A 23,599-nucleotide genomic window follows, 5' to 3' on the forward strand; every position below is an offset into this window, starting at 1 on the left:
CCCGCTCATCGCTGCACCCATGCCACTAACCCTGGCGTGAGGGAGGACCACTCCTCAGCTCAGTGCTCGCAGTCTCACGCCGGTGCCGACCCTCATCCCTCACCACTGCAGAAGGTTTGGTGGGCGGAGCTCACGGGACTTGCTCTTCCTCCTGGGGCCGGCCTGCCCCGTGTGCCTGCCGAACAGACCCCGGGCCATTCCCACTCTTTGGGACTCCCGGTCTTCACCTTTCCATCGGGTGCAACTCCCGCAGGTACTAGAGAGCGGCCACCCCGCTATGCCGGAGGAGACATGGCCTGGCTCTTCTCTGTATTCCTCATCCGCTGCCACAGTTACCAGCGGCTGAAGGTGCAACACATGCCTCTAGGCTGGGGCCGCAACGTGGGACAACATTCCACAAGTGTGCAGCCTGCAAGTCACCTGGGTCGATCCCCAGTGTGCCAGCATCGTCAGAGGCCTGAGACGGGCCCAACGGCAGCCCGGGGGTTCAGCAGTCTCCAGATCTGTATTTCCTGCTAGTGGGGAGTCAGTAGGAAAGGACACCATGCCTTAGTTCGTTTTCACTGCATCAGAGGATCTCAGGGAGCCATCTTAACCAATGGCGTCCCTAACCACGCCCCCCCAACAAATGTTTTTTACATCACAGAAAGCAGGCACTTTACCAGAATAGTGCAAATTGTGAAAATATTTTAAGAGGTAACTATATTACCAATACCACATTGGCACAAATCCTATTCGGAGTATTTACCACAAGTCTGTTTGAATTAGTTTTGTACATGGTTTAATGTCCCTGTAGATTGGCATATGCGGGTGAAACTGCTAGGACATAAATAAAAAGTACTAGAAATCCTAATTCACTGTTTGCAACACATTAAGGGAGATGAACACATGGAGTCGTATTCTCCAAAGATATGGCATCTAAAGATAGCGCTGAGGATGCGCCTTTTTGGATTCCCCATTTTTGAAAGTGTGCTGGTTCCCTTAAAAAGGTGACCTGCACATTTCTAGGGGACTGTGCTGCAGACAAATGATGTGCTGGCCAGCCACCTTACTTACATTAGTGTTGGAGTTATAACGAAACAGGTATTCGTCTCTTCTACCCAAAGGGTGAGCCTCTACCTTTGAGGCTAGGGAGGCGAGTCCACACCTTAAGAACCTCCCTAGGGTTCATGGCAAGTGGGAACTCACAGAGAGACTCACCCTTACGGTACAATTAGTTCCTGAGAGGAACTCTTTAGACCACCTACCACAGCCGCATACATGGGACTGTCGGCTATAAAGAATAGTGTAGCATCTTTACATGTGACTGAAAGCAATGCAAGCAGTAACCCACATGGGAAAAGAAAGGAAGATGTCCCTTTAACGACAGATGTATATTTAACTGGGACTAGTGCAAGAAGAGGAGAAGAGTATTATGCACAGGGGAAGCCCCCTGACATCTTCACGCCTTGTGTAGGTGGAGCTGAGGCAAGTTGCGGATCCAGTGACTTTCAACAAGATGCAGAACGCCAGTGAGGGACACCAGAGGCCCAGTGGGCACAACCACAAAAAGAGCATTCAGAGAAGGAAGGGAGGATTCAGGCACCTGGTGGTGACATGACAACACTTGCAGCGTGGTGTCCAGGATGCCCGAATAACGATGTCGAGATCACTGTTGCTGGAAGCGGAGATAGCTTCTGATCGCCAGCACCCATGCACGGCAGTAACCTGAAGAGGAAACTAGAATGGGAAGCTGACGAGCTGGAAAAGTGAGAAATCATACCCGAGCCAGAGCCAAGCCCTGCAACCTTTCTCTTCAGACAGAGGTACCTGGGGAACCAGGAGGTACATTTATGTGTGAAGAAACTCATCCCAGTCCTAAAGATGAGAGATTAAATATAACACTGTAATAGGAAGTGTAAAAACCAGAGAAAGCACATAACGAATAACCTGGTTGGGGAAGACGGTATTATATGAAGAGAGAAAATCGTCCCAGCGCAGAGGGCGAGATACTAGAAAAATCAGTTTACAAAAAACATGAGAAACCCATTGAAGAGGCAGGGTTTTGAAATTGTGGGGAACTAGGAGCTATTGTGCGGAGCTGGGAGCTATTTAGCTCCTGCTTCTAGTATGGTAGAGCCTGGTTAGCTTGACATCAACAGCTACCAGGAGATGTTTTTTGCTCCCCAGGCTAATTGATGCCAAACAAACACACCTATGTGAATTTGACGATGTGCATATGGGCCAATGTATAAATAAACATCTGTATGACATTTAAAGCATAGGTGGTCATAAATAATGGACACAGTTATTATATGTTTCCATCTTCTATGGAAGTTCGATTTGCAGAACACTATGTACTAGTTCCTCATTCCACAGTGGTAGCTACTGGTCACTGGTTAATGCAAGATACCCAGGAGCTGCTTTTAGCTCCTTCTTATCCAGTCTTAATGTTGAGCCCTGATAATTGTGTCCATAAGTTGCAGTAGATCAGAATGACATTTTGAAATTAAGAAAGGCTGACGACCCAAAATATGCACAAAAGAGCAGAGTGAGGTGGGCTCTAATGCATGCCCATTAAAGGCACAGCCTCATAGCTAAGACAGCAACAATGAGGTTCCATCTGTACCAATGTGTTGTGATTTGATATTAAGCACAGGTCCGCCCGCTGAGAATGGAAACTTGTGTCACACATGGAACCATTCCTGAGTGTTGATCGAAACCTGCATAAATCAGATTAAAACCAGAGACAATGAGTTGTAGGGGCGGGAAGGTTAGGAGACGTGAATACGAAGAAATGGGAAACTGTAGGGCCGTCTGAAAATGTGTCGGGGCACGTGGGGACCCATTTCAAAACAATGTTTTGGACCCCCCTTACCTACCGCTGGGAAACATAATCCAAAGCACCTGCAGGGTGCTTAAATTATAATGAAGTCGAAAGAATGCAGCAAGTGTGTTAATAGCTGCAGATTATCATGGAGATGCTTCCACTAGGGAGAAGAAACACTAAATGGCCACAAAAAGCTATTAATTGCGCTGGGCAGCAGGGTGAAATTGTAGATGAAACAGAAGTAAAAATGCAATGAGGTGATAAGAAGCTTGCTCGATACTGCTAGAGGCCCGAGGGAGGTGATGGCCTGAAGGCGCCAGAAAAGAAAGTCTGCTACATGTGTGCTGCAAAGCACACATTTGATTTACAGAATTAAAGGAGCATTTTGTTGCTCTGTCATAAGACTGCCAATATGAGGCCCACTGAGGCTCAAGGCTCATTTCAACTGAAAAGGTTGAAAGGCCCAAACTCTGTTGCTGGGAAACTTACAAGAATCTCTGGTTGTCAGAGCAACATTCGGAAGGTGGGGTAAACGCCACAATAATTTGTTGGCATTTTATCAGCGCTGTTAGGAAGGCCCCAGAGAGGTCTCACGCTACAGGGGTGCCAAATCCCTTCCTGGATCCTTGTGGCCTCTGGGGAGGTATGGATTCTTTTTCTGTTTTATGCCTTTTGTTTCTCAGAGTTTGTGTGTGGAGGCCCTGCACCATGAAGGGCCACTTATCTACACAATCCCTGCATCCGCCCCTTCGCACTTGCATTCCCTTACCCCCTCCCATCTCACTCCTTACAATATTCCTCCCACTGTCTACCCTCTACCAACTCTCTATCTTTTCCCATCTACCACTCCTTCGTCCCACCTCGTTGCATCCCTCAAATGCTTAATTTGTTTTCCCATTCCATCTCTCTAACGCTCTCCCTCAGACTGCTTCCCTCCTATTGCTCCACATTACGCCCCATTTTTATCTCTAGCCCAATCGCTGCCTCTCTCCATGACTTTACCTACTTTCCTCCCTCTCGTTCCTTTCTTCCCCTCCTCTCCATATTTCCTTCTCTTCCATTCCACTCTGCCAGTTTCTTAGGCAGCTGGGCCCTCTTGTTGAACACAGCTTTCCATGGCAGGTGCATTAACATGGAGTTTGAATCAGTGGCCTCCAGCCAGTGACATGAGACCCGGGAGGGAGGGAGATAGAGGAACCTCAGAAAAATCATGAGGGTGTGGGGATGGGAGGCAGATGAAGGAGGCAAAGGAAAAGGGAGGATTGACAGGTGAGATTCAGAAAGAAAGAATGGAAATAAAGTGAGATGCAAAAAGTCAAAGAAAGAAAAATTCAAACTATGGAGAAAAAAGTAAGAAATAGCAAAAGGCAACCAAAGAGCATGGCATGTCCACTGTCCCCACAATCAAGGCTGGGGTGATGATGAGGCGGCCTTCCCGCTTTGAAGTGAATAGCACTTGATAATTTTGCAAGATGCATGCTAACAACTCACAAAGTTTTAGCACAGCAGGAGAGGAGCCAGAAGCTCTGCCATCCTCACTGAGGGTGTAGACAGTCACAGGTTTTTAGTCTTTCGAGACTGGTTTAGCCCACTCTGGATTTTTTCATACTTTTGGTTTTGGTCGCACTCGGGTCTCAAGTCGAGGGTACACGCGGGCGGACACAGATCACCAACTTTTTTCAGAGGGTGGACTCAGTCCATCCCACCCCTCAAATAAAATGAGAAACATTGAATGTTCTCTTTGAATTTAGGAATGAAAGCCTGCCTCAGAGATCGAACCTGCAGTCATCAAGTTTGCAGGCTGGACTATATAACCTGATGAAAAATAACAAACAACTAAAGGTGAAATGTCCCATTTCAGAACTGCAAGTTCCAGGGAAAGCATTTGTATTGGTTCTTTGCGTTTAAAACATGCACACCTTTTAAGGTTTTCAAAAACACTATGAGAAGAAAATATCCTCCGTTGGTTTTGTGTTTGTTAAGTTTGTTAGAGGCAAATTCCATTCGTCCAGTGCAATTTGGGTGGTTATGCAAAGTCAATTTGGTCATGCAAAGCAATTTAATGAAATGTGCATATTTCACTTTGAAATGCTAATTTCTGGCTAAGTCACTTCCCATTGCATTTTTTGAGGAGTCCCCCCACTTTTATTTTTAGGACTTGACCCCTGGTCGCACTTGCAAATATCCACCATTTAAATACGTACACAATCCGCACGTGGCAAAATGACACTCCTGCCCTCGTTGTTCAAGGCCAACGGGGCAAGTTCCCCTTCTGCCCCAATGTACGCTGCGCCTATGCATGCGGGCACTTGGCAGACATATTGGGTGATTAAACCACAACCCTATTCCTTCAGCCCTCCCACCCTGAACATTGTGAGGCTGGCTCCACCAGTCTTCAAAGAACAACTGTTTCCTTCCTGTTGTACATGGCAAATCCCCACACTTGTACACAGTTTCTCTCCTACAGAGGACAAAGAGTAGTTTGCTCTTCTGCACAGGTCCATACATCCTAAATTCTGCTCTTCTACACAGGATACACCCCAACATATGCCCCTTTGCTCGTGCAGAATCAAACTCTTCCTAATATGCTGAACAGGACATATCCCTGAAACATACATGTCTCCCTGAGAAGGACAACTGCCCCTCCATACAAGAAAACAAATATTCCGGGTGGCTCCGCACAGGACCACAAGTGTCAAATTGTAATAGAGTGCAGAGCAATTTTGCCTGTGTCATCATTGCCAGCCCAAAATGTTCTGCCTCGCTGTCGTTAACCTCTCGGTGGAATGCCCTTGTTTTTCCACTCTGCACGATACTCTACCCTCCTGCCTTCCCGCTCTTGAGCTGATCACGTTATTCTCAAGAACGGACGGTCACGAGCTAGCGTAGAACACAGACTTGCATGGTCTGAACGTAACGTGCAATTCACGTGACGGAAAGAGGCGGGGCGTTGCTAGGGTCCGTTTCTCGGATGAGAAGTAGGCACTATCATCTCAGGACGTGCAGGAGCAGCACCTTCATTGCTCATTAAGTCCGCAAACCTCTTAATGGTTTTTACGGCTCCGCGGGGGCAACCAAATCATGAGTATAGGTGCGTTACTTCCACTGTAATTGATGTGTACGTCTGATTTGGTTCGTTGGGGGAGGGTTTGGAGCGTTAACATGGATCCTTTCCTTAAGTAGTATTGCTGTTTTCTGGTTTCGTGACTTGTTTAGTGCGCCAATTAGTGCTCTGCTCTATTGGTACTATGCTATCAGGCAACTGGGAAAATTAGATGCCTTTAAAAAAAGGGTATCTGTTACTTTAGTATTGTTTTATTTGAAGTGATCCTAGAGTGACAGCAAATCCCAGAATGCGTTATAGTTCTTAAAGAGCCACTGATGGGTGTTTGTGGCAGAAGTCATCTGCATTTTATAGTGACACTGAAACAATATTCAGCTGTGCCATTGTCCTTTCATAATCTCCCTTGATGTGAAAAGAGTAAGACCCACCTATTGAGTAAAGATCTTGCTTTACCTTCAAGTTTTATATTTTGACTATTCAAAACACTGATCGGCTTCAGTGCATTTCGAATCTGGCATTGATATGTAAAACTACCAGCCCATACCTACGCTTGATATGTGGTGATTATGTATGTGATGGTGATGTTTCTGTATGCATAGGACACATATGACATTTATTGGTTTACTGTAATCTAGCCCTTATTGTTGCCAAGAAAACGTGTATTTCATTTATAAACTGGAATCTACTGTCTCACATGATGTTAAGCGCACAGAGCAGGCAGTTTAAGTTTCAGTGCTGACCCGGTAGGCGCGAGTCTTTCACCTCTGTCTGAGTTCGGATGTTCTCTTCATGTTTACCTTTTTGTCTTTCTTCAATCCCCAAATCACTCTGCGGATCTAGATTTAAAACAAACATTGGCTAAGCCAATAGGTTTGGCCTTTTTTTAGGGAGTAATTGAACATGGATGGCGAGTGTGTGAATATGGCTGTGTGGGCGGATAGATAAATGGAGGAAAGTGGCTGGCTAAGTAGCTTAAATTCCGGAAGCTCCCCAAAAACCTCCTTTTCTCTTCTTCCTTCCCTCTCCCCCGCTAACACCCCCATCTGCCTCAGTGACTGTCTGCTGCCTGGATTCCTTCTGAGTTCTACAGGGCACCAGTCCCCCCCCCTCGAACTTAACATGTGGACCCTCTTCCCCCCTGCACCCCATGCAATCCCTTGTACTTGCCCTACTGGCCTCCCTTCAGCAGTTTCCCAGCCTCTGTGGCCTTGCCCTCCCGCCCTAGCACTTCTCACTTCGTGCTGACCAGCACTTCTGCCCCCCTCCCTCGCACTTCTTGTTACTGCACTTGCACAATCAGAATATCACAAGGCCTAGTAGGACCGTTTTTTGTTATCTTTCTCCTTTTCCCCCTCCCCCTTCCCTTTTTGCCTTCTGGCTCCTTGAAACACCATTTGTTGTATAGGTGCCTTACAAATATCCAATAAATTAATAGATGAGTGATTGCAGTTGGTTGGATGAATAAGTGGGTGTATACAGGTGGGTGGACACATGGATGGATGAGTGGGTGAATATTCTATGGATGGTGATTGGGTGAATATGGCTATATGGCGGGTGGATAGATGAGTGGATAAATATAGTTTTCTTAGTGGGAGAATGTCTGTATGGTTTGTTAAATGAGTGGTTGAATATTTTTGGCTGCGAGCGGTGAATATGGATGTGTGGATGAGTATGGTTAGGTGTGAATATATGGAAAGGATAGATGAGTGGGCCAACATCCTTTGGGTGGATGATTCATGGGGTAATGTGGGTGATTGAGTAAGGATGGATCGAGTGGAAGATGATGGATGAGTGGAGGATGAATGTATTGGTGAATAAGGGTTGCTGGATCAGTAGGTGAACACTTTTATGGGTGAGTGGATGAATATAGTTGGTTTAGTGGGTGAATGTATGGGTGGATGGATGAGTGTGTAAATGTTGTTGGGAGAATAGATGCTTGAGTGGATGAATATGAATGGGTGGGATGTGTGGGAGGAAGAATGCATTGCTAATTGGATGAATATGGTTGGATTGTGGATGAATTTCTGTATGGCTGGATGAGTAGATGATTAAGGGTGGGCATATGGATGAATGAGTCAGTACATTCCTCATTTTCCACATTTCCTGAGTGTGGCAGTCTGCCGGCAGCACGTGGCGTGTAGTCGCCGCTAAGACCACACAACATTATTCTTATATAAGGTATGGTGATCATGTTGTGGCCACTATCCAGGACATTTTCTTAAACCTTAAATTGCATAAAGCTGAGCAAAGTGGGTCACTCTGGCAGCAGTTCGGCGAGAATCTGTAGAGAAAGTACAGTGAAGGCAGAAATCTAAAAGGTGCGAACATGGTAAAAGAACGTTTACCAGTTGCCAACATATTCTATAGTAAGTACTCTAACCCAGGGCCGGCTGGCCCTAGGCATAGGCTGTGTGTGCTGTTGCCCAGAACCCTGCAGCAGCTGCCACGTGTACACGATGTAATGCAACTTATATTCTAGAGGAGCTTTGTTGCTTTCAGACAAGAGCCTCTGTTTCTTGCCTCTCCCAATGAGGGGGTGGTGTCAAAATGACTACTGTACTGCAGGAGTAAAAGCATGAGTAGTGGGTAAATCACCTTCGCAGCCCTACACTCCTGCTAAACCAGCAGTGATCCTAGTCATAAAGGTATTTGGGCATGCAGTGATTATGTGGAATATTTAAAATAATGAATCCAAAATAACTAATTCCAAAATAACGAATTTGGGGGAAAAAACTAAAAATGTAGTTGGGAGTGGGAATAGTGATTTTGGGGGTGGGGGAAAAGTATTGGTTAAAAAAAAGGGGGGCTTTGGGTTAGGATCCCCCTGCCTATCCCCCTAAAAAATAAACTAGGAATTTGTTATTTTGGAATTGGTTATTTTGTATTAGTTGTAATTGGATTAGTTATTTTGTGATTCCATTTAATCAAATGTAACCAGTATATTTAGTCTTCCATTGAAAATGGTGTAAAATAAAGGTACAATCGTACTCCCTCCCCACCCTTTTTTTTGTTTAGCTTAGCATATTGGGAACTCATAGTTGTCTGAGTACTTTACTAGGATGTGTGTTTTTTTTTTTTCAATCCAGGGCCGGCCCAAGCCCACTGGCTCCCACCACCAAGGCTACATGTCTCTCACTACCCTGGGTGAAACTCTCCAGACAAACCATGACATTCTCACCACCTGCAGGACATTCCATTATGTCACAGCTCCACTCACACATACAGGCACACGGAGAGAGAAGCAGGATACAACACACCTCCTTTCCTTAGACCAATGACCAAGGCATACAGGTAGGGAAGGACACGGAAGTGCAAACATCACACACCTTCCTTCCTACAAAAACTCATGGTAACTAAAGGCCACACAATTACAACATGCATGGGGGTTCCTGATGGGAAGCAGAACAGAGCATCTCATACCTTCCACTGCCAATAATATTCACCAGTGGGTTCCTGATGCCATTCCACCATGAAAGGCAAAGAGCACAAATAGACATACATACACAGGGGACACAGAAGATGAATGGGAATTCACAGGGGACACAGAAGATGAATGGGAATTAAGAGTGAGCCCCTTTTGCAGAGCGACCTAGAGCTAATGCGATGCGGTGGTGCAACAGAAAGACCAAGAGCTTGTGATGCAACGGCTGGTGAGAGCCTAGCTTTCTGGGATGTCTTTCCGGCATGGAGGATACAAGCTTGGGTGCGGCTGTAGCCCTTGGAGTTGGTGCCATGGGTATGGTGGCACGGTCAGGAGCCGTTGCAGCGGTTGGTCCTGTAAAGCTCTGGTCTCTCTGACAGCTAAACCCTGAGTGGTGATGTCATTGCGGATGGTGTTGGTGCTGGCGAAGGTTGGGATGTGATACGTCCATCCACTGTTCCTGGTTGCTATCTTCAGTGTGGTAGTCCGTCAGGGAGATCAGAGTGAAGGAAAGGACCCTCCAACGTGTGGTCCACGTGATCAGGTAATTGTCTTTGGAGAGGTCATGCCGTGTGTACCTTCCACTGCAAAGTGTTCAAAGGAGCAACAGTGTGCTGCCTTCAACCAAGTTGTGTTAAAGGATAAATGGAGCTCAAGAGGACAATGCGTAGTCGTTGCCCTCTGTGACAGCCGGCGGCTTCAGCAGCGAGGTAACACTTGATGCTTGTAACGATTCCCGGGTTTTATTTTAATTTTATTTATAATGTACCTTTACAGGAAATAGTGTTTCAAGAAGGCGTCGCAGACAAAAAGTGGGCGAGGTACAGGGGTGAAGAATAACGATGGGTATAACCAAAACCAAAACGGTCCTACTAGGCCTTGTCATTCGGATTGTGCGAATGCAGTAGCAAGAAGTGCAGGCGAGTGGGTTCTAATGCTAAGTGCTAGGACGAAGCTGGACCGAGCTCAGTAGCGATGCAGCCCCGCCGGCTAGTACAGGGGGAGGGAGCACAGTAAGGCAAGTGCAGGATGGGGGGGGTCATGGTGAGACCGAGGAGGTGGGGTAGACTGGCAGAGGAGGGCCTGGTGCCCTGTATGACTGGGAGGGAACCAGGCAGCCAGTCCAAATCAAAATGTGGGCGAGGGAAGGAAGAAGAGAAAAGGAGGGTCTTGGGAAGCGTAAGGAGATCGGCTCAAGCGTGAGGAGGACAGAGACCATTCCAGAGGGAGGCTCCTGCGGAAGAGAGAGATCTATCCCCACTCTCTGCTTGGAAAAGCGTCTGATCTGCAGGAAGATGGAGCTAGAAGACCAAAAGGCTTTAGAAGGGAGGGATCTAGGGAGAGAGAGTTGGTTCTAGCGAGGTCCCAGACTCAGAAAGCCTTGTGGATGATGCAGAGGGTCTTGAACTTGATCCTCGCAACAACCGGGAGCCAGTGGACAGATTTCAGGGCTGGCGAGATGCAGGCCCTGGGCTTGAGGCAACGGATAAGTCTTGCAGTCCTATTCTGGATTAGTTGAAGGGGGCGGAGGGAGGATTTAGGCAGATAGATGAAGAGGATGTTGCAGTAGTCCAGCCTAGAGAGGACCAGAGCTCTGGAGACATTGAGTTTCTGGGGGAAGGTGAGGAAATGTCTCTGAGGAGGTGCAGCTGAAAGTGGGCCTTCTTGCCAAGATCCACGACGTGAGTAGAGGAGGAGTGGGAGTAGTTAAAGATGACACTATAAGGTTTTTTGCCCTCATGAGAGGGTGAGGGGAGGTGCACCTATGCAGAGAGGCCAGAGGAGGGAAGGGGGGAGTTGGGTTCCTAATGAGAAGGCAGAGATCGTTAGCAGTGCAGCGTGCCTGAATAGCAGTCAAACAGTCAGGAATGAGAGAGGAAGAAGAGGTAGTGAAGGGAAGCATGAAGGAGAGTTGCTTGTCATTCGCATAACACTGGAAGTGAGGAGAGAAGGTGCAGATGAAACGGGCCAGAGGGGCAAGGTAGATGTTGAAGAGCCACAGTGAGAGGATGGAGCCATGAGGGATGCCGCAGGTGGAGAGTATGATGGCAGAGAGAAAAGGGCCCTGTTGAACATGGGATGGTCGGTCGGAGAAATGAGGTCAACCAGTCCAGTGGCAGGTCCGTGATGCCAAGGATATCACAGAGCCGATCTGTAAGGCTGGCATGATTGACCGTGTCAAAGGCAGAGGAAAGATCAAGAAGGAAGAGAACGGAAGGAGAGTTGGAATTGAGATTTGAAAGCAAGTCTTCACAGGTGTTCAGGAGTTAGTTTCCGTGCTTCGTGCTGCTCTGAAGCCAGAGTGGCGGTCGTTGAGACAACAAACAGATTTGGTGTAGTGGATCAGCTGGGAGATGTCTCCAGGAGTTGACCCAGGCAGGGGGTAATGGAGATACGGCAGTAGTAAGCTGGGCCGGAGGCGTTGGCAGAAGGCTTTTTGAGGAGAGGGTAGAGAGTGCTTGAGGGGTAGTCGGATGGAGCCAGTGGCAAAGGAGTGATTGCAGAAATCAGCCAAGGCCGGAGCAAGGGAGGCAATGTTGTCCTTGATAGTTCTGGAGCAGTAGGGGAGCATCTGTTTGGAGGAGACGTTCATAGAGAGGACTTGTCTAAATACCTCATCCCGTGCTATGGGCGAGAAAGCAGAGAGAAGGAGGGGAATTTAGAGGGGACCAGGGGCGATCTGAAAGCGGGTGAGGCAGAAGGGAGGGGTGCAGAGGAGAGTTAGGACGGATGTCCTGAGTTTTGGTTATGAAGTGAGAGGCCAGTGCAGTGCAGAGAGTCCGGGATGGCAGAGAAGTGGAGACTGCAGTGGGTTTGCCAAGTTTCTTGTACATTTTTAACAGTTCAGCCGTGTTGGCCCCAGAGATGCTGGTTGGATATAGGCCTTCTTCGAGTCAATGGAGAGTCTGTATTGCCTTTGGAGCAGTCGGCAGGCCAGTCTGTCAGAGGCGGAGCTCAAAGCCTGCCACTTCCCCTCCGCACTTGCGTTTCAGAGATTGAATTGCAAGGAGTAAGTTGTTAAGTACTGCTTTTATATTGCGGCAGATTGGTCGCTGTGGTGTTTCCCTACTGAGTACCAGGGTGGACCGCTGACAGCGTGCTTAATTGTTTATTGAACTTCCCTAATAGTTATGATTTGATTTTGTGTTTCCGCTCAAACACTGAGAGTTTAAAGTGATTTTAATGTTGCGTGAAGGTATGTTAATGTTAAAGGATATTTGTACCGTGCACTATCGCCACCAGAGTGGTCCCCTGGTGCTCTGGCTGTTCTGAAAAGCAAAAAGGGTCTGGGGGGTGAGTTAGTGGGAATGAATGGGATAAGTGCAAGAGAGCAGTTGTGCTGTTGGCAGCTTCAGTTCAGTTAACACCATTCGCTGGGCTTGGGGGTGCTTTCCGGTCGGTAGCCATTGTGTGCTGTTGTGGTATGGTGTACGGTTTGCGAGAATGAATGAATAAGATGAACAACATTTCCAGAGTGCTTCGTGTCAAGTGTATTTATCAGCATAGCCATTCTTAGAGGAATTTCAGCATATTGTAGCTGCAAATGAGCAGCAAGGACATTTTAAGTGTTTCCTACCTTACTTTGCATGCTGAGTATGAGTGATGTGGTTTAATTAGTGAATGTGCAGTGAAGAGTAACCACTTTGAGGAGTTGCAGGTTAGAGCTGTACGACGTGGGCAGCATGGACTATTCGTTTTCACGCATTTTGAAATGTAATGTGAAGGCGTGCAAGTGCAATGTAGTTTTGATGTAAATGCAGAATTTAAGTCACTTAACCTTCTTTTTAAACAAGACTTTTTATTGAAATTTTGTTAACCAATATAAATCGCTGTAAACATTGTTCAAGACCTATTACGATAATGAAAAACAAATTGGAAAATAAAGGAAGAGTCAAAACATAACACAGGGGGATTAGGGGAGAGGTCAGTCAGGGAGCTTAGTGGGACTGGGTGCAACTTCAGTTCATAAATAGTCACACTAGGGGCAGCTGCTGGAGATGGCTTGGGGCTAGATGACTGTAGTAGAATTCGGGCCAAGAGACAGTTGAGATGGGCAGTGATTCGTTTTATTCCACAGGTTCATGTGCAGTGAGAGATCTAAGGGCACCTCCAGCGGGAGCGTGGCCGTCTTTAGTCATCCTTTAGTTATCCTTCGCCATCAGCGGAGGGACGATGGTGTTGGGGACAATTCTCTGTATAGGCTAATTTCCCCAACCTAGTGAGTCCCCCAGCAGCTTTGCTGGATTTTTGGGGTTTATTTTTTTTCTCCTGTTAAGAGTGTGACTCTTTTTCTCCCACTCCTAGGCATGATCTGAGAATGTCCTTTGACTTTGTAATGTGTTTTATGGGCTATGGGGTCTTTTACTCCATAGGGTTTCAAGTGTTTTTGATATGTGTGTTATACAGCACCCCTCAGTGCAGTAACACAGGGGTGTCATAGTGACCCCCAAACATGGACTCCATACCCTGGGACTGACTCCTGTCACCCAGGGCATGTAAAGTCAGCATTGACTTTACTAGTCTTAAATTGTGAACAGAACCAGTACAAACCATCATATTGTGGAAGTTTACTGGTAGGGGTAATTAGATTGCCCATGGGTCTGTTTTTCAAGGGGGCACTGTGCAGTCTCCACTCGTCGAGTTTCTGGCAGGTGGCAGTGGTTACCACGCGAAATATTCCACCGGAATATTTCCTATGGGATTTTCCCGTTCATTTTAAACGCACCACTTTTTTGGTGCAATGTTAAAGATACCGCCGGGTTATTTATTTAATATTTATTCCCCGGGTTGGGTCTTTTTGCCAGGGCTCGGTTTTAAAATGGCGTTTGTGTTCGCCTCTGTAACTCCAACCCAAGTCGAGCCGTTTGTTCTACTTTTGGCGGGCTTCTGCACAGAAGCCTCCAAAAGTGGTGCCACTCTGTCTGGGTCTACAGGATGTGTGGGAGGGGGGAATGGGCACCCTGGACTGAGTTGCCTCGGCAACTCAAGTCACACTCTTGTGTGATTGGCCCAGTGGTGAGCCGCCCGGCTCACCACTTAGCATGTTTGAGTGACAGCTAGGACTGGTGAAAGTGGGTTTTCTGCATAAAAGCAGGGCTTTGGGAACTGGAACTTCAGAAGTCGCCACAGGACCTAAAGAATCCGAAGAGGGAGAAGCTGAGCCGACCTGCAACGACGACGCCACCGGTGGAGCCCTGCTGAACCGCCTCACCACTTCCTGACGACAGAGAAGATCTTCATCCTGGAGAGTCTTCTTCCTTTGAACTGGTGGGGTTAACCAGTTCGCCCTCTTTTTCGCCTTCCTGGATCGTCTCGTGGTCGAATCGCCTGTGCCAAGCACCCCGGCGGCCGGATAGCCATGCTTCACCACTACCGTGAATAAAAGGTAACCGAGAAACTCCGCGGCTGGTTTCTTCCCTGGCAGTGCAACGACCTCCAGCTTTCCTCCACGTCGAGATCTTCTCTTCCCTGGACGAAGCACCAACTTGCACCCGCTGCCAGGAACAACTGGCCCTGCTGGAGCTTCCTCACCATTTCAGGTACTGTTTCCCGCCTGGTCTCCCTTGCAACAGACTGCTCAAGGTGTCAAGTAAATCCTTGACTCTCTATCCTGGGGTGACCTGGGACCTGTTAACTAACTTTTCTGAACTGATCCAACTCCTTTTTTAACTATCTGCAAAGACTTTTAAAGTGTACTTCAACTGTGTGATCTTGGACACATTCCGCCTTGCTCTCTCCAAGAGTAGGCCTGGCCTATGTACTGTCTTGCTCTACAGTAGATTCTGCCTTCCCTGACTTGCTGTGGTTCGTTTAAAAGTGTTGGTATTGTGTGCTTTCCTAATTCTGCCTTTTCCTTCCCTTTTTAAATAATTATTGGAGTGCCATCTTAAGACTTGTCGAATAATTATTCGGCGAAGTCCCGGTCTAAGTCCCGCTTTGCCGCTCGAGGATACCGACTCTGCTGCTACTGCTTTGCTACTGCTGCCGTGAACAGAACTGCCTGCCAGCCGATACTAAAGTTCCCAGAAGGTGACCCTGATTGAGATCTACTTAAATATACTCAGTCAACTTGGACACTACTTGGACAATATACAAGTAATTACTTATGATTTTCTTGTAGGCATTGGCGCTGGCTTGTATACTTCCTATGCGCGCGCGCACCGGCGAAGTCCCGGTCTAAGTCCCGCTTTGCCGCTTCGCCGCGGTCACCGCGGCAAAGCGTCGAAAGTTGTTAACACTAACAGTGCTAATAATTCGATCTTGAGACCCTGTTTTTGATATTGACCATAATTCAACTATGAAACGACACATAAACTCATTAAAGTCTGGCATGCCGATAGTTACAGCAGCGCACAGATCCAATGGCGCCAGCTATATTAAATCTCCTTCGTTGGCCCATACAAAAAGAACTCGCCTCAGCTCCACTCCATGTGTAAGTAGCCGAGGTACAAGACAAGATGAATCGGGGCCACTCCATAAAATGGACATTCGCCCCTTTTGTAAAGGCATAAATAATTTTTTTTTTTTTTTTATAAAGTATTTTATTGTTATTAACATAGTACAATGGTCATAATAACAAAGCAACAAGCAAACAAAAACAACTTCAGACTGTCATAGTCGTTCACAATCAGAAAAGGTACCCTGAGCATCAACAGTTGAGCGATCATCTCATCACATGCAATAATGTATAGTATGGTACAAGCACAAAACAAAACCCCCAGTGCACATTCCCCCGCCTGTACATGGGACACTCAGGCCACACCTTCCTCCCACCTGTCCCATATTTTCGACGCTTTGTTGGGACAGCCTCGCGCCGAGTAAATCCTACGCTCCATCATAGCGCATATGTCCATATCCAATTTCCATTGTTCCAGCGTTGGGGAGTCAGGGGCACCCCATTTCTGCGCGATATTGCGCTTAACCAGCCCCATCGCCGTGTGTAGGAGCAATCTTTCCCACTTATTAGCTTCTATCTCATCGGGCACGCCCAGAAGCAAAGCCCTTGGGTCCAGTGGTATGGTGCGAGTCAGAACTCGGGAGAGTTCCCTACAGCATGCGTTCCAAAAAGTTTGTATCTGGGGACACAGCCACAAAATGTGAATAAAGGTCCCCTCCCCATCCCCACACCGCAAACAGTTTGGGTCAGAAGCCCGTTTCCAGCCATATAGACGTGTCCTAGGGTAATAAACCCGGTGTAGTATTTTCAACTGCACTAATCGAAGCCTAGAGGAAATGGCGATTTCCCGGGGATGCATAAGGACTTGTATCCAATCCTCAGGATCTATCACCCCCACATCTACTTCCCATTTTGCCTTTAGTTCATTCAATTCGGGGGTAGCAAAGGAGGATATAGCATTGTAAAGGATGGAAGTGCATTTGGTAGGGATATGCGCCGGAAGGATGTTACGCTCTATGGGGGTATAGTCCGGTAACTGCGTATCTGCTGTCAGGTAGGGTCTCAAAGCATGGGCGAGGCGAATGTAGTGGTAATGTTCCGTATTCGGAATCTGGAATCGCAATTGTAGGTCATCAAATGAGGCCAAACACCCCTGTGTAAGCATGTCCCCAATCCTGGCAATCCCCGCATTCACCCACCTAGGCCACGGCTCCAACTTCTGGGTCTCAGCTAGGTTGTTGTTCCGCCAGAGGGGTTGTGCTCTAGTAGCTTTATTTTCCCACCCAATGAATCGGTGTGCCTGTCTCCACACTGTGATCATATGCGTAGTGGTTGTGGGCGGAGAGGTTCTCGAAAGGGGCTGATAGAGGAGAAGCAGCGGGTCAGTGTTGCGCATAGTGGCTATCTCAGCCCGTATATGGGGCAGGTCTCGGTCCCCGTGGAGAAGGTCATTAACCACCACCAGTTGTGATGCCCAGTAATACGTTTGAAGGCGGGGAACTCCTATTCCTCCCTCCCAAATAGATCTTTGAAGTGTAGTTAACGCAATTCGTGACTGGCCTCCCCCCCATATGAGGTCTCTGAGAAGTGTCTCCACCTGGTGGAACTCCGAGTCGGGGACTTTAAGTGGGGCATTTTGAAGGACATAGAGGAATCTAGGAAGGGTCATCATTTTAAAAAGTGCCGCTCTTCCCATAAGTGTCAGGGGGAGGAGTTTCCAGTGCCGGACATCAACAATAAAGCGGTCTGTGATTGGTCGGAGATTGTTCCTTATATAGCTTGTTAAATCCCCGGATATCCATATTCCCAGGTAACGAAACCCCTGTCGTTCCACCCGGTACGGGCAGTCCTGGGGGATTGCCTGTTCCCCACCCTTCACCGGAAAGAGGACTGATTTCCCCCAGTTGATTCTGAGTCCGCTGAGTTCCCCAAAGCGGACTAACATTTGCGTTACAATGGCAGAGGATGTTAGTGGGTCACCCAGGTACACCAGGAGGTCATCCGCATACAGGGATGTACGATCCTCGTGTCCCTCCGGCCATCTGAATCCTCTCCAGGCGGTGTTTTGGCGAAGCCAAAGAGCTAATGGCTCGATAGCAAGGGCGAACAAAAGAGGGGACAAAGGGCATCCCTGTCGCGTACCACGGCCCAGGGGGAAGGACCCAGAGGACCAGCCATTCACTCTCACTTCCGCCTTGATGTTAACATAAAGTAGCTGCACCCAGCCTAAATAGGCCTCTCCGAACCCCATGCGGCGCATTATTTCCCAAAGGTAGTCCCATCGAATGGAGTCGAACGCCTTTTCAAAATCGATTGCCAACAAGGCCAAGGGTTCGTTTATAATCGGGGATCTCTCCAATGCTAAATGGAGGCGGCGCAGATTCATCCGAGTCGATTTGGCAGGCATAAAACCACACTGATCCGGATGGATCAAGGAGGATGTGACTAACTGCAACCGATTCGCTAATAGCTTAGCAAGGACCTTAGCTTCCCCGTTAATCAGCGATATAGGTCTATAAGAAGCACAATCATGTGGAGGTTTGCCAGGCTTGGGAATGACCACAATGGTGGCCTTGCAAAGATCTGGTGGGAGGGTACCCTGTTCCCGGGCAGCAAGAAACATCCTATGTAGAGGACCGGCCATTTTGTCTACTCCTAGCTTCTGCCAAGTTTCAACTGGGAATCCGTTCGGGCCCGGTGCCTTTCCCGACTGGAGCTGAGACAGTGCCTCTGCAATCTCAGCCTCTGATAAAGCAGAGTCCAGCTGGTCCCTCTGTTGCCCCGAAAGGATCGGCAGCGTCACCTCATCTAGGAGGCAGGGGTTTAGCGGTGAGGTCGGAGCCCGATACAAATCTGCGTAAAACTCTGTGAAGGCCTCGGCAATCCCAGAGTCCGAATGTTGGGTGTCGCCCTGTGCCGTGACAATTTCCCGGACATGGCGCTGCCCCTCGTCTCTCCTCTGCAACCAAGCGAGCAGTTTACCCGACTTATCCCCCAGTTCATACACCCTCGCCCTAGCCTGCCAATGGGCCTGCTTGGCGTCATCCATCGTTCTGTTACGGAGGCACTCCTGGGCGCGCTGGAGGGATCGGTGGGTCTCAGGCGTAGGATCGGATATATGCTCAATCTCCCTGTCTCTCACTTCCTCTTCGGCCTTTAATATTTCCCGGAACCGGATGTTTCTTTTATGTGTCGTCCAAGAAAGGATTTCACCCCTTAGCACTGTTTTATAGGCCTCCCATAATATCACGGGGCTGTCCACCGACTTCTCGTTAATTTCGAAATATTCACCAGAAACTTCCTCGAGGCGATCTATCAGTTCCGGGGACCCCAGATAATAATTGTTAAGTCTCCACGTTCTAGGGGGAAGGGGACCCTGCATACGCAATTCAACTAAGAGGGGGGAGTGGTCCGAAATGCCCCGGGGGAGTAAATCTGCGGACATTGCCCTATGGAGGTCGGTATGTGGCAAGAAGAAGTAGTCCAGTCTGGACATGGAGCCGTGAGCGCCGGAATGGAAGGAGTACTCCCTATCAGTCGGGTGTAACTCTCTCCATACATCTCGGAGCCCAAGGGCCGATGCAAAACTGGCCAATCTAGTCGAGGTGTCAGGGTTGCGATTTCGGAGATGGGAACGGTCAAAGTTATCATTCATGGTATCATTAAAATCACCCCCCAGAATGAACGTATCAGGATGGTGTTTCCCTATAAGGGTAGTAAGATCGTCCAGTAATTCCTGTCCCAACCCGGGTGGGGAATAAATTGCGGCAATGGCCATCGTCTGACCCCAGATGGTCCCCATGACGAACACGTATCGACCCCTTGGGTCGCGCTCAACCAATTGCTGAGTAAATGGAATGCGCTTGTGTATCAGGATGAGGGTGCCCCTGGAGCCCATTGTGTACCCCGCCTGAAGGGCAAGGTGGTAATTAGTCCTCTGAAAAAAGGCACAGTGTGATCCGGCCAGGTGGGTTTCTGTCAAAAGGGCCACATCAGGGGAGTGTCTATTTAGAAATTGCCTAAGCAGGCGCCGTTTAATCCCGGACCCCATCCCATTCACGTTCCAGGTGAGGAACTTCAGGGATTTGGTGTGGCGCATGGGTGTCCCGTGAGTCTGTGCACAGGATATCTATCACACATGATGGGGGTCTGTACGATTGTAGCAATCAGTGAGAGATGGTGAAGTGGTAACTTCGACCAAAGACAGTGGTTCGTGTCCGTTATAAACATATGACAGTCTTGAAGTAACAAACAAACTTCCAAACATTCCCAACTTACCCCCACCCTATACTCCACCCCAACACGAAGTACCTGTCGCCCAAACATAGCTGGACCTTCAACTTAAGGTAGCAGCTCAAAAACCAAGACCCTAGAGCCGGGTCTAGATAAACAAGAAAGAGGGGGGGGGAAAAGGGAGAAGGAGAAGGAGAAGGAAAGGAGGAAGTTCGGCTAGGGGGGGGGGGTTTTCAGAGGCTCCTCCAGAGTCCCCTCCCATGCGCCAGTGTCAACATCTTCCATGGTGGACTACTCATGCGTCCGGCTTAAGAATACAAACAAAGAAAGAATACTTCAAAGCGCCATTACTAGGCCAGAGGGGCGACAGTCCGGTCAATGTCCTCGCTGATCTGCATCGGGGTCCAGGACCCCCTGTTCATTCCTCTCCGGGTTTCCTCTCGGGGAGGCGTGCCTGGGCCTCGGTCTTCCTCTCGGCCTCCTCGGTCTCGCAGTCCAATCACCTTCTATATGGGCCTCCGCCCATTTCCATGCCTCCTGCGGGTCGCTGAAATGAACCGTGGTTCCACCATGATATATCTTCAGTTGGGCCGGGAAGAGCAGGCCATATTTCACATTTAGTTGGGCCAGCTGTCTCTTGAGTGGCTCAAACGATTGTCGTGCCCGCTGCACTTCTCGGGTGTAGTCCGGGAAAAAGGCGATTCGGGAGCCGTTATGGGTAATCGAGCCTTGTGCCCGCGACAGTTGCAGGAGGGCATCCCTATCTCGGTAGTTGAGTAAGCGGGCGATGATAGTACGTGGCGGGGCACCCGGGGGTGGTCTACCCGCCGGCATTCTGTGAGCCCTCTCCACTGAGAAGAACTTTGAAAAGGATGTGGCCTCGAAGATGTCTACAAGCCACTGCTCCAAGAACAGCTCCATACACTGTCCCTCCTCCCCTTCTGGCAGACCCAGGATACGGACATTATTGCGACGGGATCGCCCCTCTCCATCCTCCACTCTTGATTCAAGGGTCTTAAGGCGGTTTAAGGCCTGGGACAGTTGGCGGTTAATCCCGCCTATATTGTCTTCCACTTCAGAAATACGTTGTTCCGCCTCTCCCGTTCTGGAGGTTAGTTTCTGTAGATCGTGGCGTAGGAAGGAGACGTCTGCCGCCATGCTATCTATTTTGGTCTCCATGGAGGATCGGGAATTAGCAATGGCCGCCATTACATCATGGAGAGAAAGAGGGCCCTCCCCATTGGGGGAGTTCGGTCGCGTTGCTGGGGCCGCCGGGGCCGGGGTGGTGGCGACGGCAAATTGGTCCATGCTGCTCTGTGTGGAGGGTTTCTTCTGCCTTTCTTTCCCCATAGTTCCGGGGAGGCGTGGGGCGTCCGGCACGGCAGGTCGAACAGTGCTAATTACGCCCTTATGGATCTACTCCGGTGTACCGTGTCGCAGCCCCGCAACAGGCCAGGTGGAAGGCCTCGGGGTCCTCCAAACACCTTCCAACACGCAGGTTCCACGAATCCACCGTCTGTATGGAGCAGGGGGGGGGGGAGAGTTAATCCCACCTACCTCTAGCTCTGTCGGGCCAGGCCGCTGCCGTCCTCCACCACTCGGGGCTGGGTCGAAACAGCCCAAGAGAGCAGGAGCCGTTTGTCCGGGCGACCTCCGGTTGTAAGAAAAGTCAGTGTCCACTGCGTGTGCCGCACCACACCAGGCCGCTTCAAGCCCCAATCAGACAGGAGGTGGTCTGCCCTCAAGCTCCGGCGGCCATCTTGGTTTCGCAGTTCGGGGCCCCCGGCCTTCAGTAAATTGCAGATTATGGCCCTCCAAACGGGCAGACCACAGCCCGGATTTCCGCCGGTCGTAGCCCCCAGCTTCACGGGCACAATCGTGGCGTTGATGTCGCTCGATGTCCCCAGGAATCAGGATAAAGGTACAGGATTGTGTCGGCGCTTACGGGAGCTCACTCAGCTCACGTCCGCATCGCTCGCGCGCTAGCCACGCCCCTAAAGGCATAAATAATTTTGATCATCCAATACAACAAATTGGGAAGCCTATAGGGCTTTCGTTACAACAGCCAACCAAAGAGACTATAGACATAAAAGGATCCTCAGATGACCATCTCGTAACTAGCAATTCTGGTGGGAGAAATTTAATGGATAAAGAAAAGCCTGTGATACACATGGGTGAAATTCGAAGTGGCGAGCCTTGTATTCCAACTACAGTCACCGTTCCAACTGTTAAATTTGCAAAAGAAAATGTCTCGCTCTCAGACAGTGCTATACTAACAAATGTATTAACTGGTGTTGAGGCTCCGCCGCTAAACGTTTGTAATATTTCTGTAATAACTGTGGGTGATACTTCAACTTCTAAGTCATCTGTGAATTATGTGCCGCATGACATTCCTATCATTGATTTAGAGAACAGCTCCTTGGCTGCTTTTTCTCACATGGCCTCTGAAAACCTATCTAAATCCCCGGCCCTCTTTACAAACGCCAGCCCCGTTGATTCAGTGGCAAATCCTTCCTTCACTGCTCCCACCCCTAGAAAGGTAACTGGAAAAACCGTCTCTGACATGTGTATAAATGACACTCGGTCCGTGGACATAGGTATAGCTTTAACATCGATGAATAATGCTATCTTAGCCTTGGCCAAGCTCTTTGAAGTTTTGGTTTTAAAGGCGGAGACACACTCAAATCAATTTGACCAGATTTTCACAAACCAGTCTATAATCTCTGACAAACTGGATCATCTCAAAAATGTGAAAACAACAACAATTGTCAACCATCCTGTGTCTACACAGACTTCATCATTTAACGATCCAATCGTTCAAAAATATCATCCCCTACCGTTCATACTGGAACCGATAGTGGACTCCATGGAAAGAGAACTTGAACCAAAAACGATCCCCACTTACGCCCTTTTTGAGACTAAAAAGACAAAGAACATTAGCACAAAAAAATCGTCTACAGACCAAGAAAACAAAAAACATGAAAATGGGTCCTCGTCAACCATCACAAATTAAAGCCTTTCTTAGCAAATTACCCACCTTCACCACTCCTGCTGCAGTGGCTTCAAAAGCCATTACAAAAAAATATGCATTGCAAAAGCAAAACAAAAAAGCTAAAACACACTCGGCCCTTGCCGATCCAGTCTTAGCGTATAGCCCTTTAAATAAATTGGTTACTGTAGCAAACCAACTCTCACAAAATAACTCCATCGAAACGAATGTGAGCACAGTGACCAATGGCGATCATAACAGACCTAACATAACAACTGAAATGACTATCACACCTCCCATGGCTCAGAACCTAGAGCCTTACGAACAGCGTCGTCAAGAAATATACAAGGCAGTTGATGATTATTTGGCTCTAAAAATAGTTCCAAAAAATATAACCTTGCTGCCAGAAACTCCAGCTGCACAGACACCTGCACCTGCAGTTGCATCGATCTTAAAAAAATCACCTTTACCGGACACAACGGGGTCTTGCCTAACCAATTCTTCTCAACCTATATGGAAGACGTTATCCGCAAAAGAGCTTAGGTCTGAGGAACCCGGGACAAACCCAGTTCACTCTGATAATATAGAATCCCTTGTGCAAGCAACACTAATTAAACTTTTGGGAACCTCCAACACTCCTCAACCAGGCCCAATCCTAAATCTAGACAATGGTGCTAGAAAAAAAA

At 48.4% G+C, this 23,599-nt stretch overlaps 1 protein-coding gene across 2 annotated transcripts in view; it reads left to right on the forward strand.

The window, feature by feature from the left end:
* Positions 1-5,776: 5,776 nt before the first annotated feature.
* Positions 5,777-23,599, forward strand: part of ELK1 (ETS transcription factor ELK1) — a 795,254-nt gene continuing 777,431 nt past the window's right edge. For both annotated transcript variants that reach the window (XM_069647417.1, XM_069647418.1), the window contains exon 1: positions 5,777-5,900. Coding sequence is in view for 1 of the 2 variants with exons in the window: in XM_069647418.1 (XP_069503519.1) it covers positions 5,891-5,900 (10 nt within the window). In the remaining variant the exon portion in view is untranslated. The remainder of the gene's footprint in view (positions 5,901-23,599) is intronic.

Source organism: Ambystoma mexicanum, chromosome 2q (genome assembly GCF_040938575.1).
Source record: "Ambystoma mexicanum isolate Mex_15411 chromosome 2q, UKY_AmexF1_1, whole genome shotgun sequence".
Taxonomy (NCBI): domain Eukaryota; kingdom Metazoa; phylum Chordata; class Amphibia; order Caudata; family Ambystomatidae; genus Ambystoma; species Ambystoma mexicanum.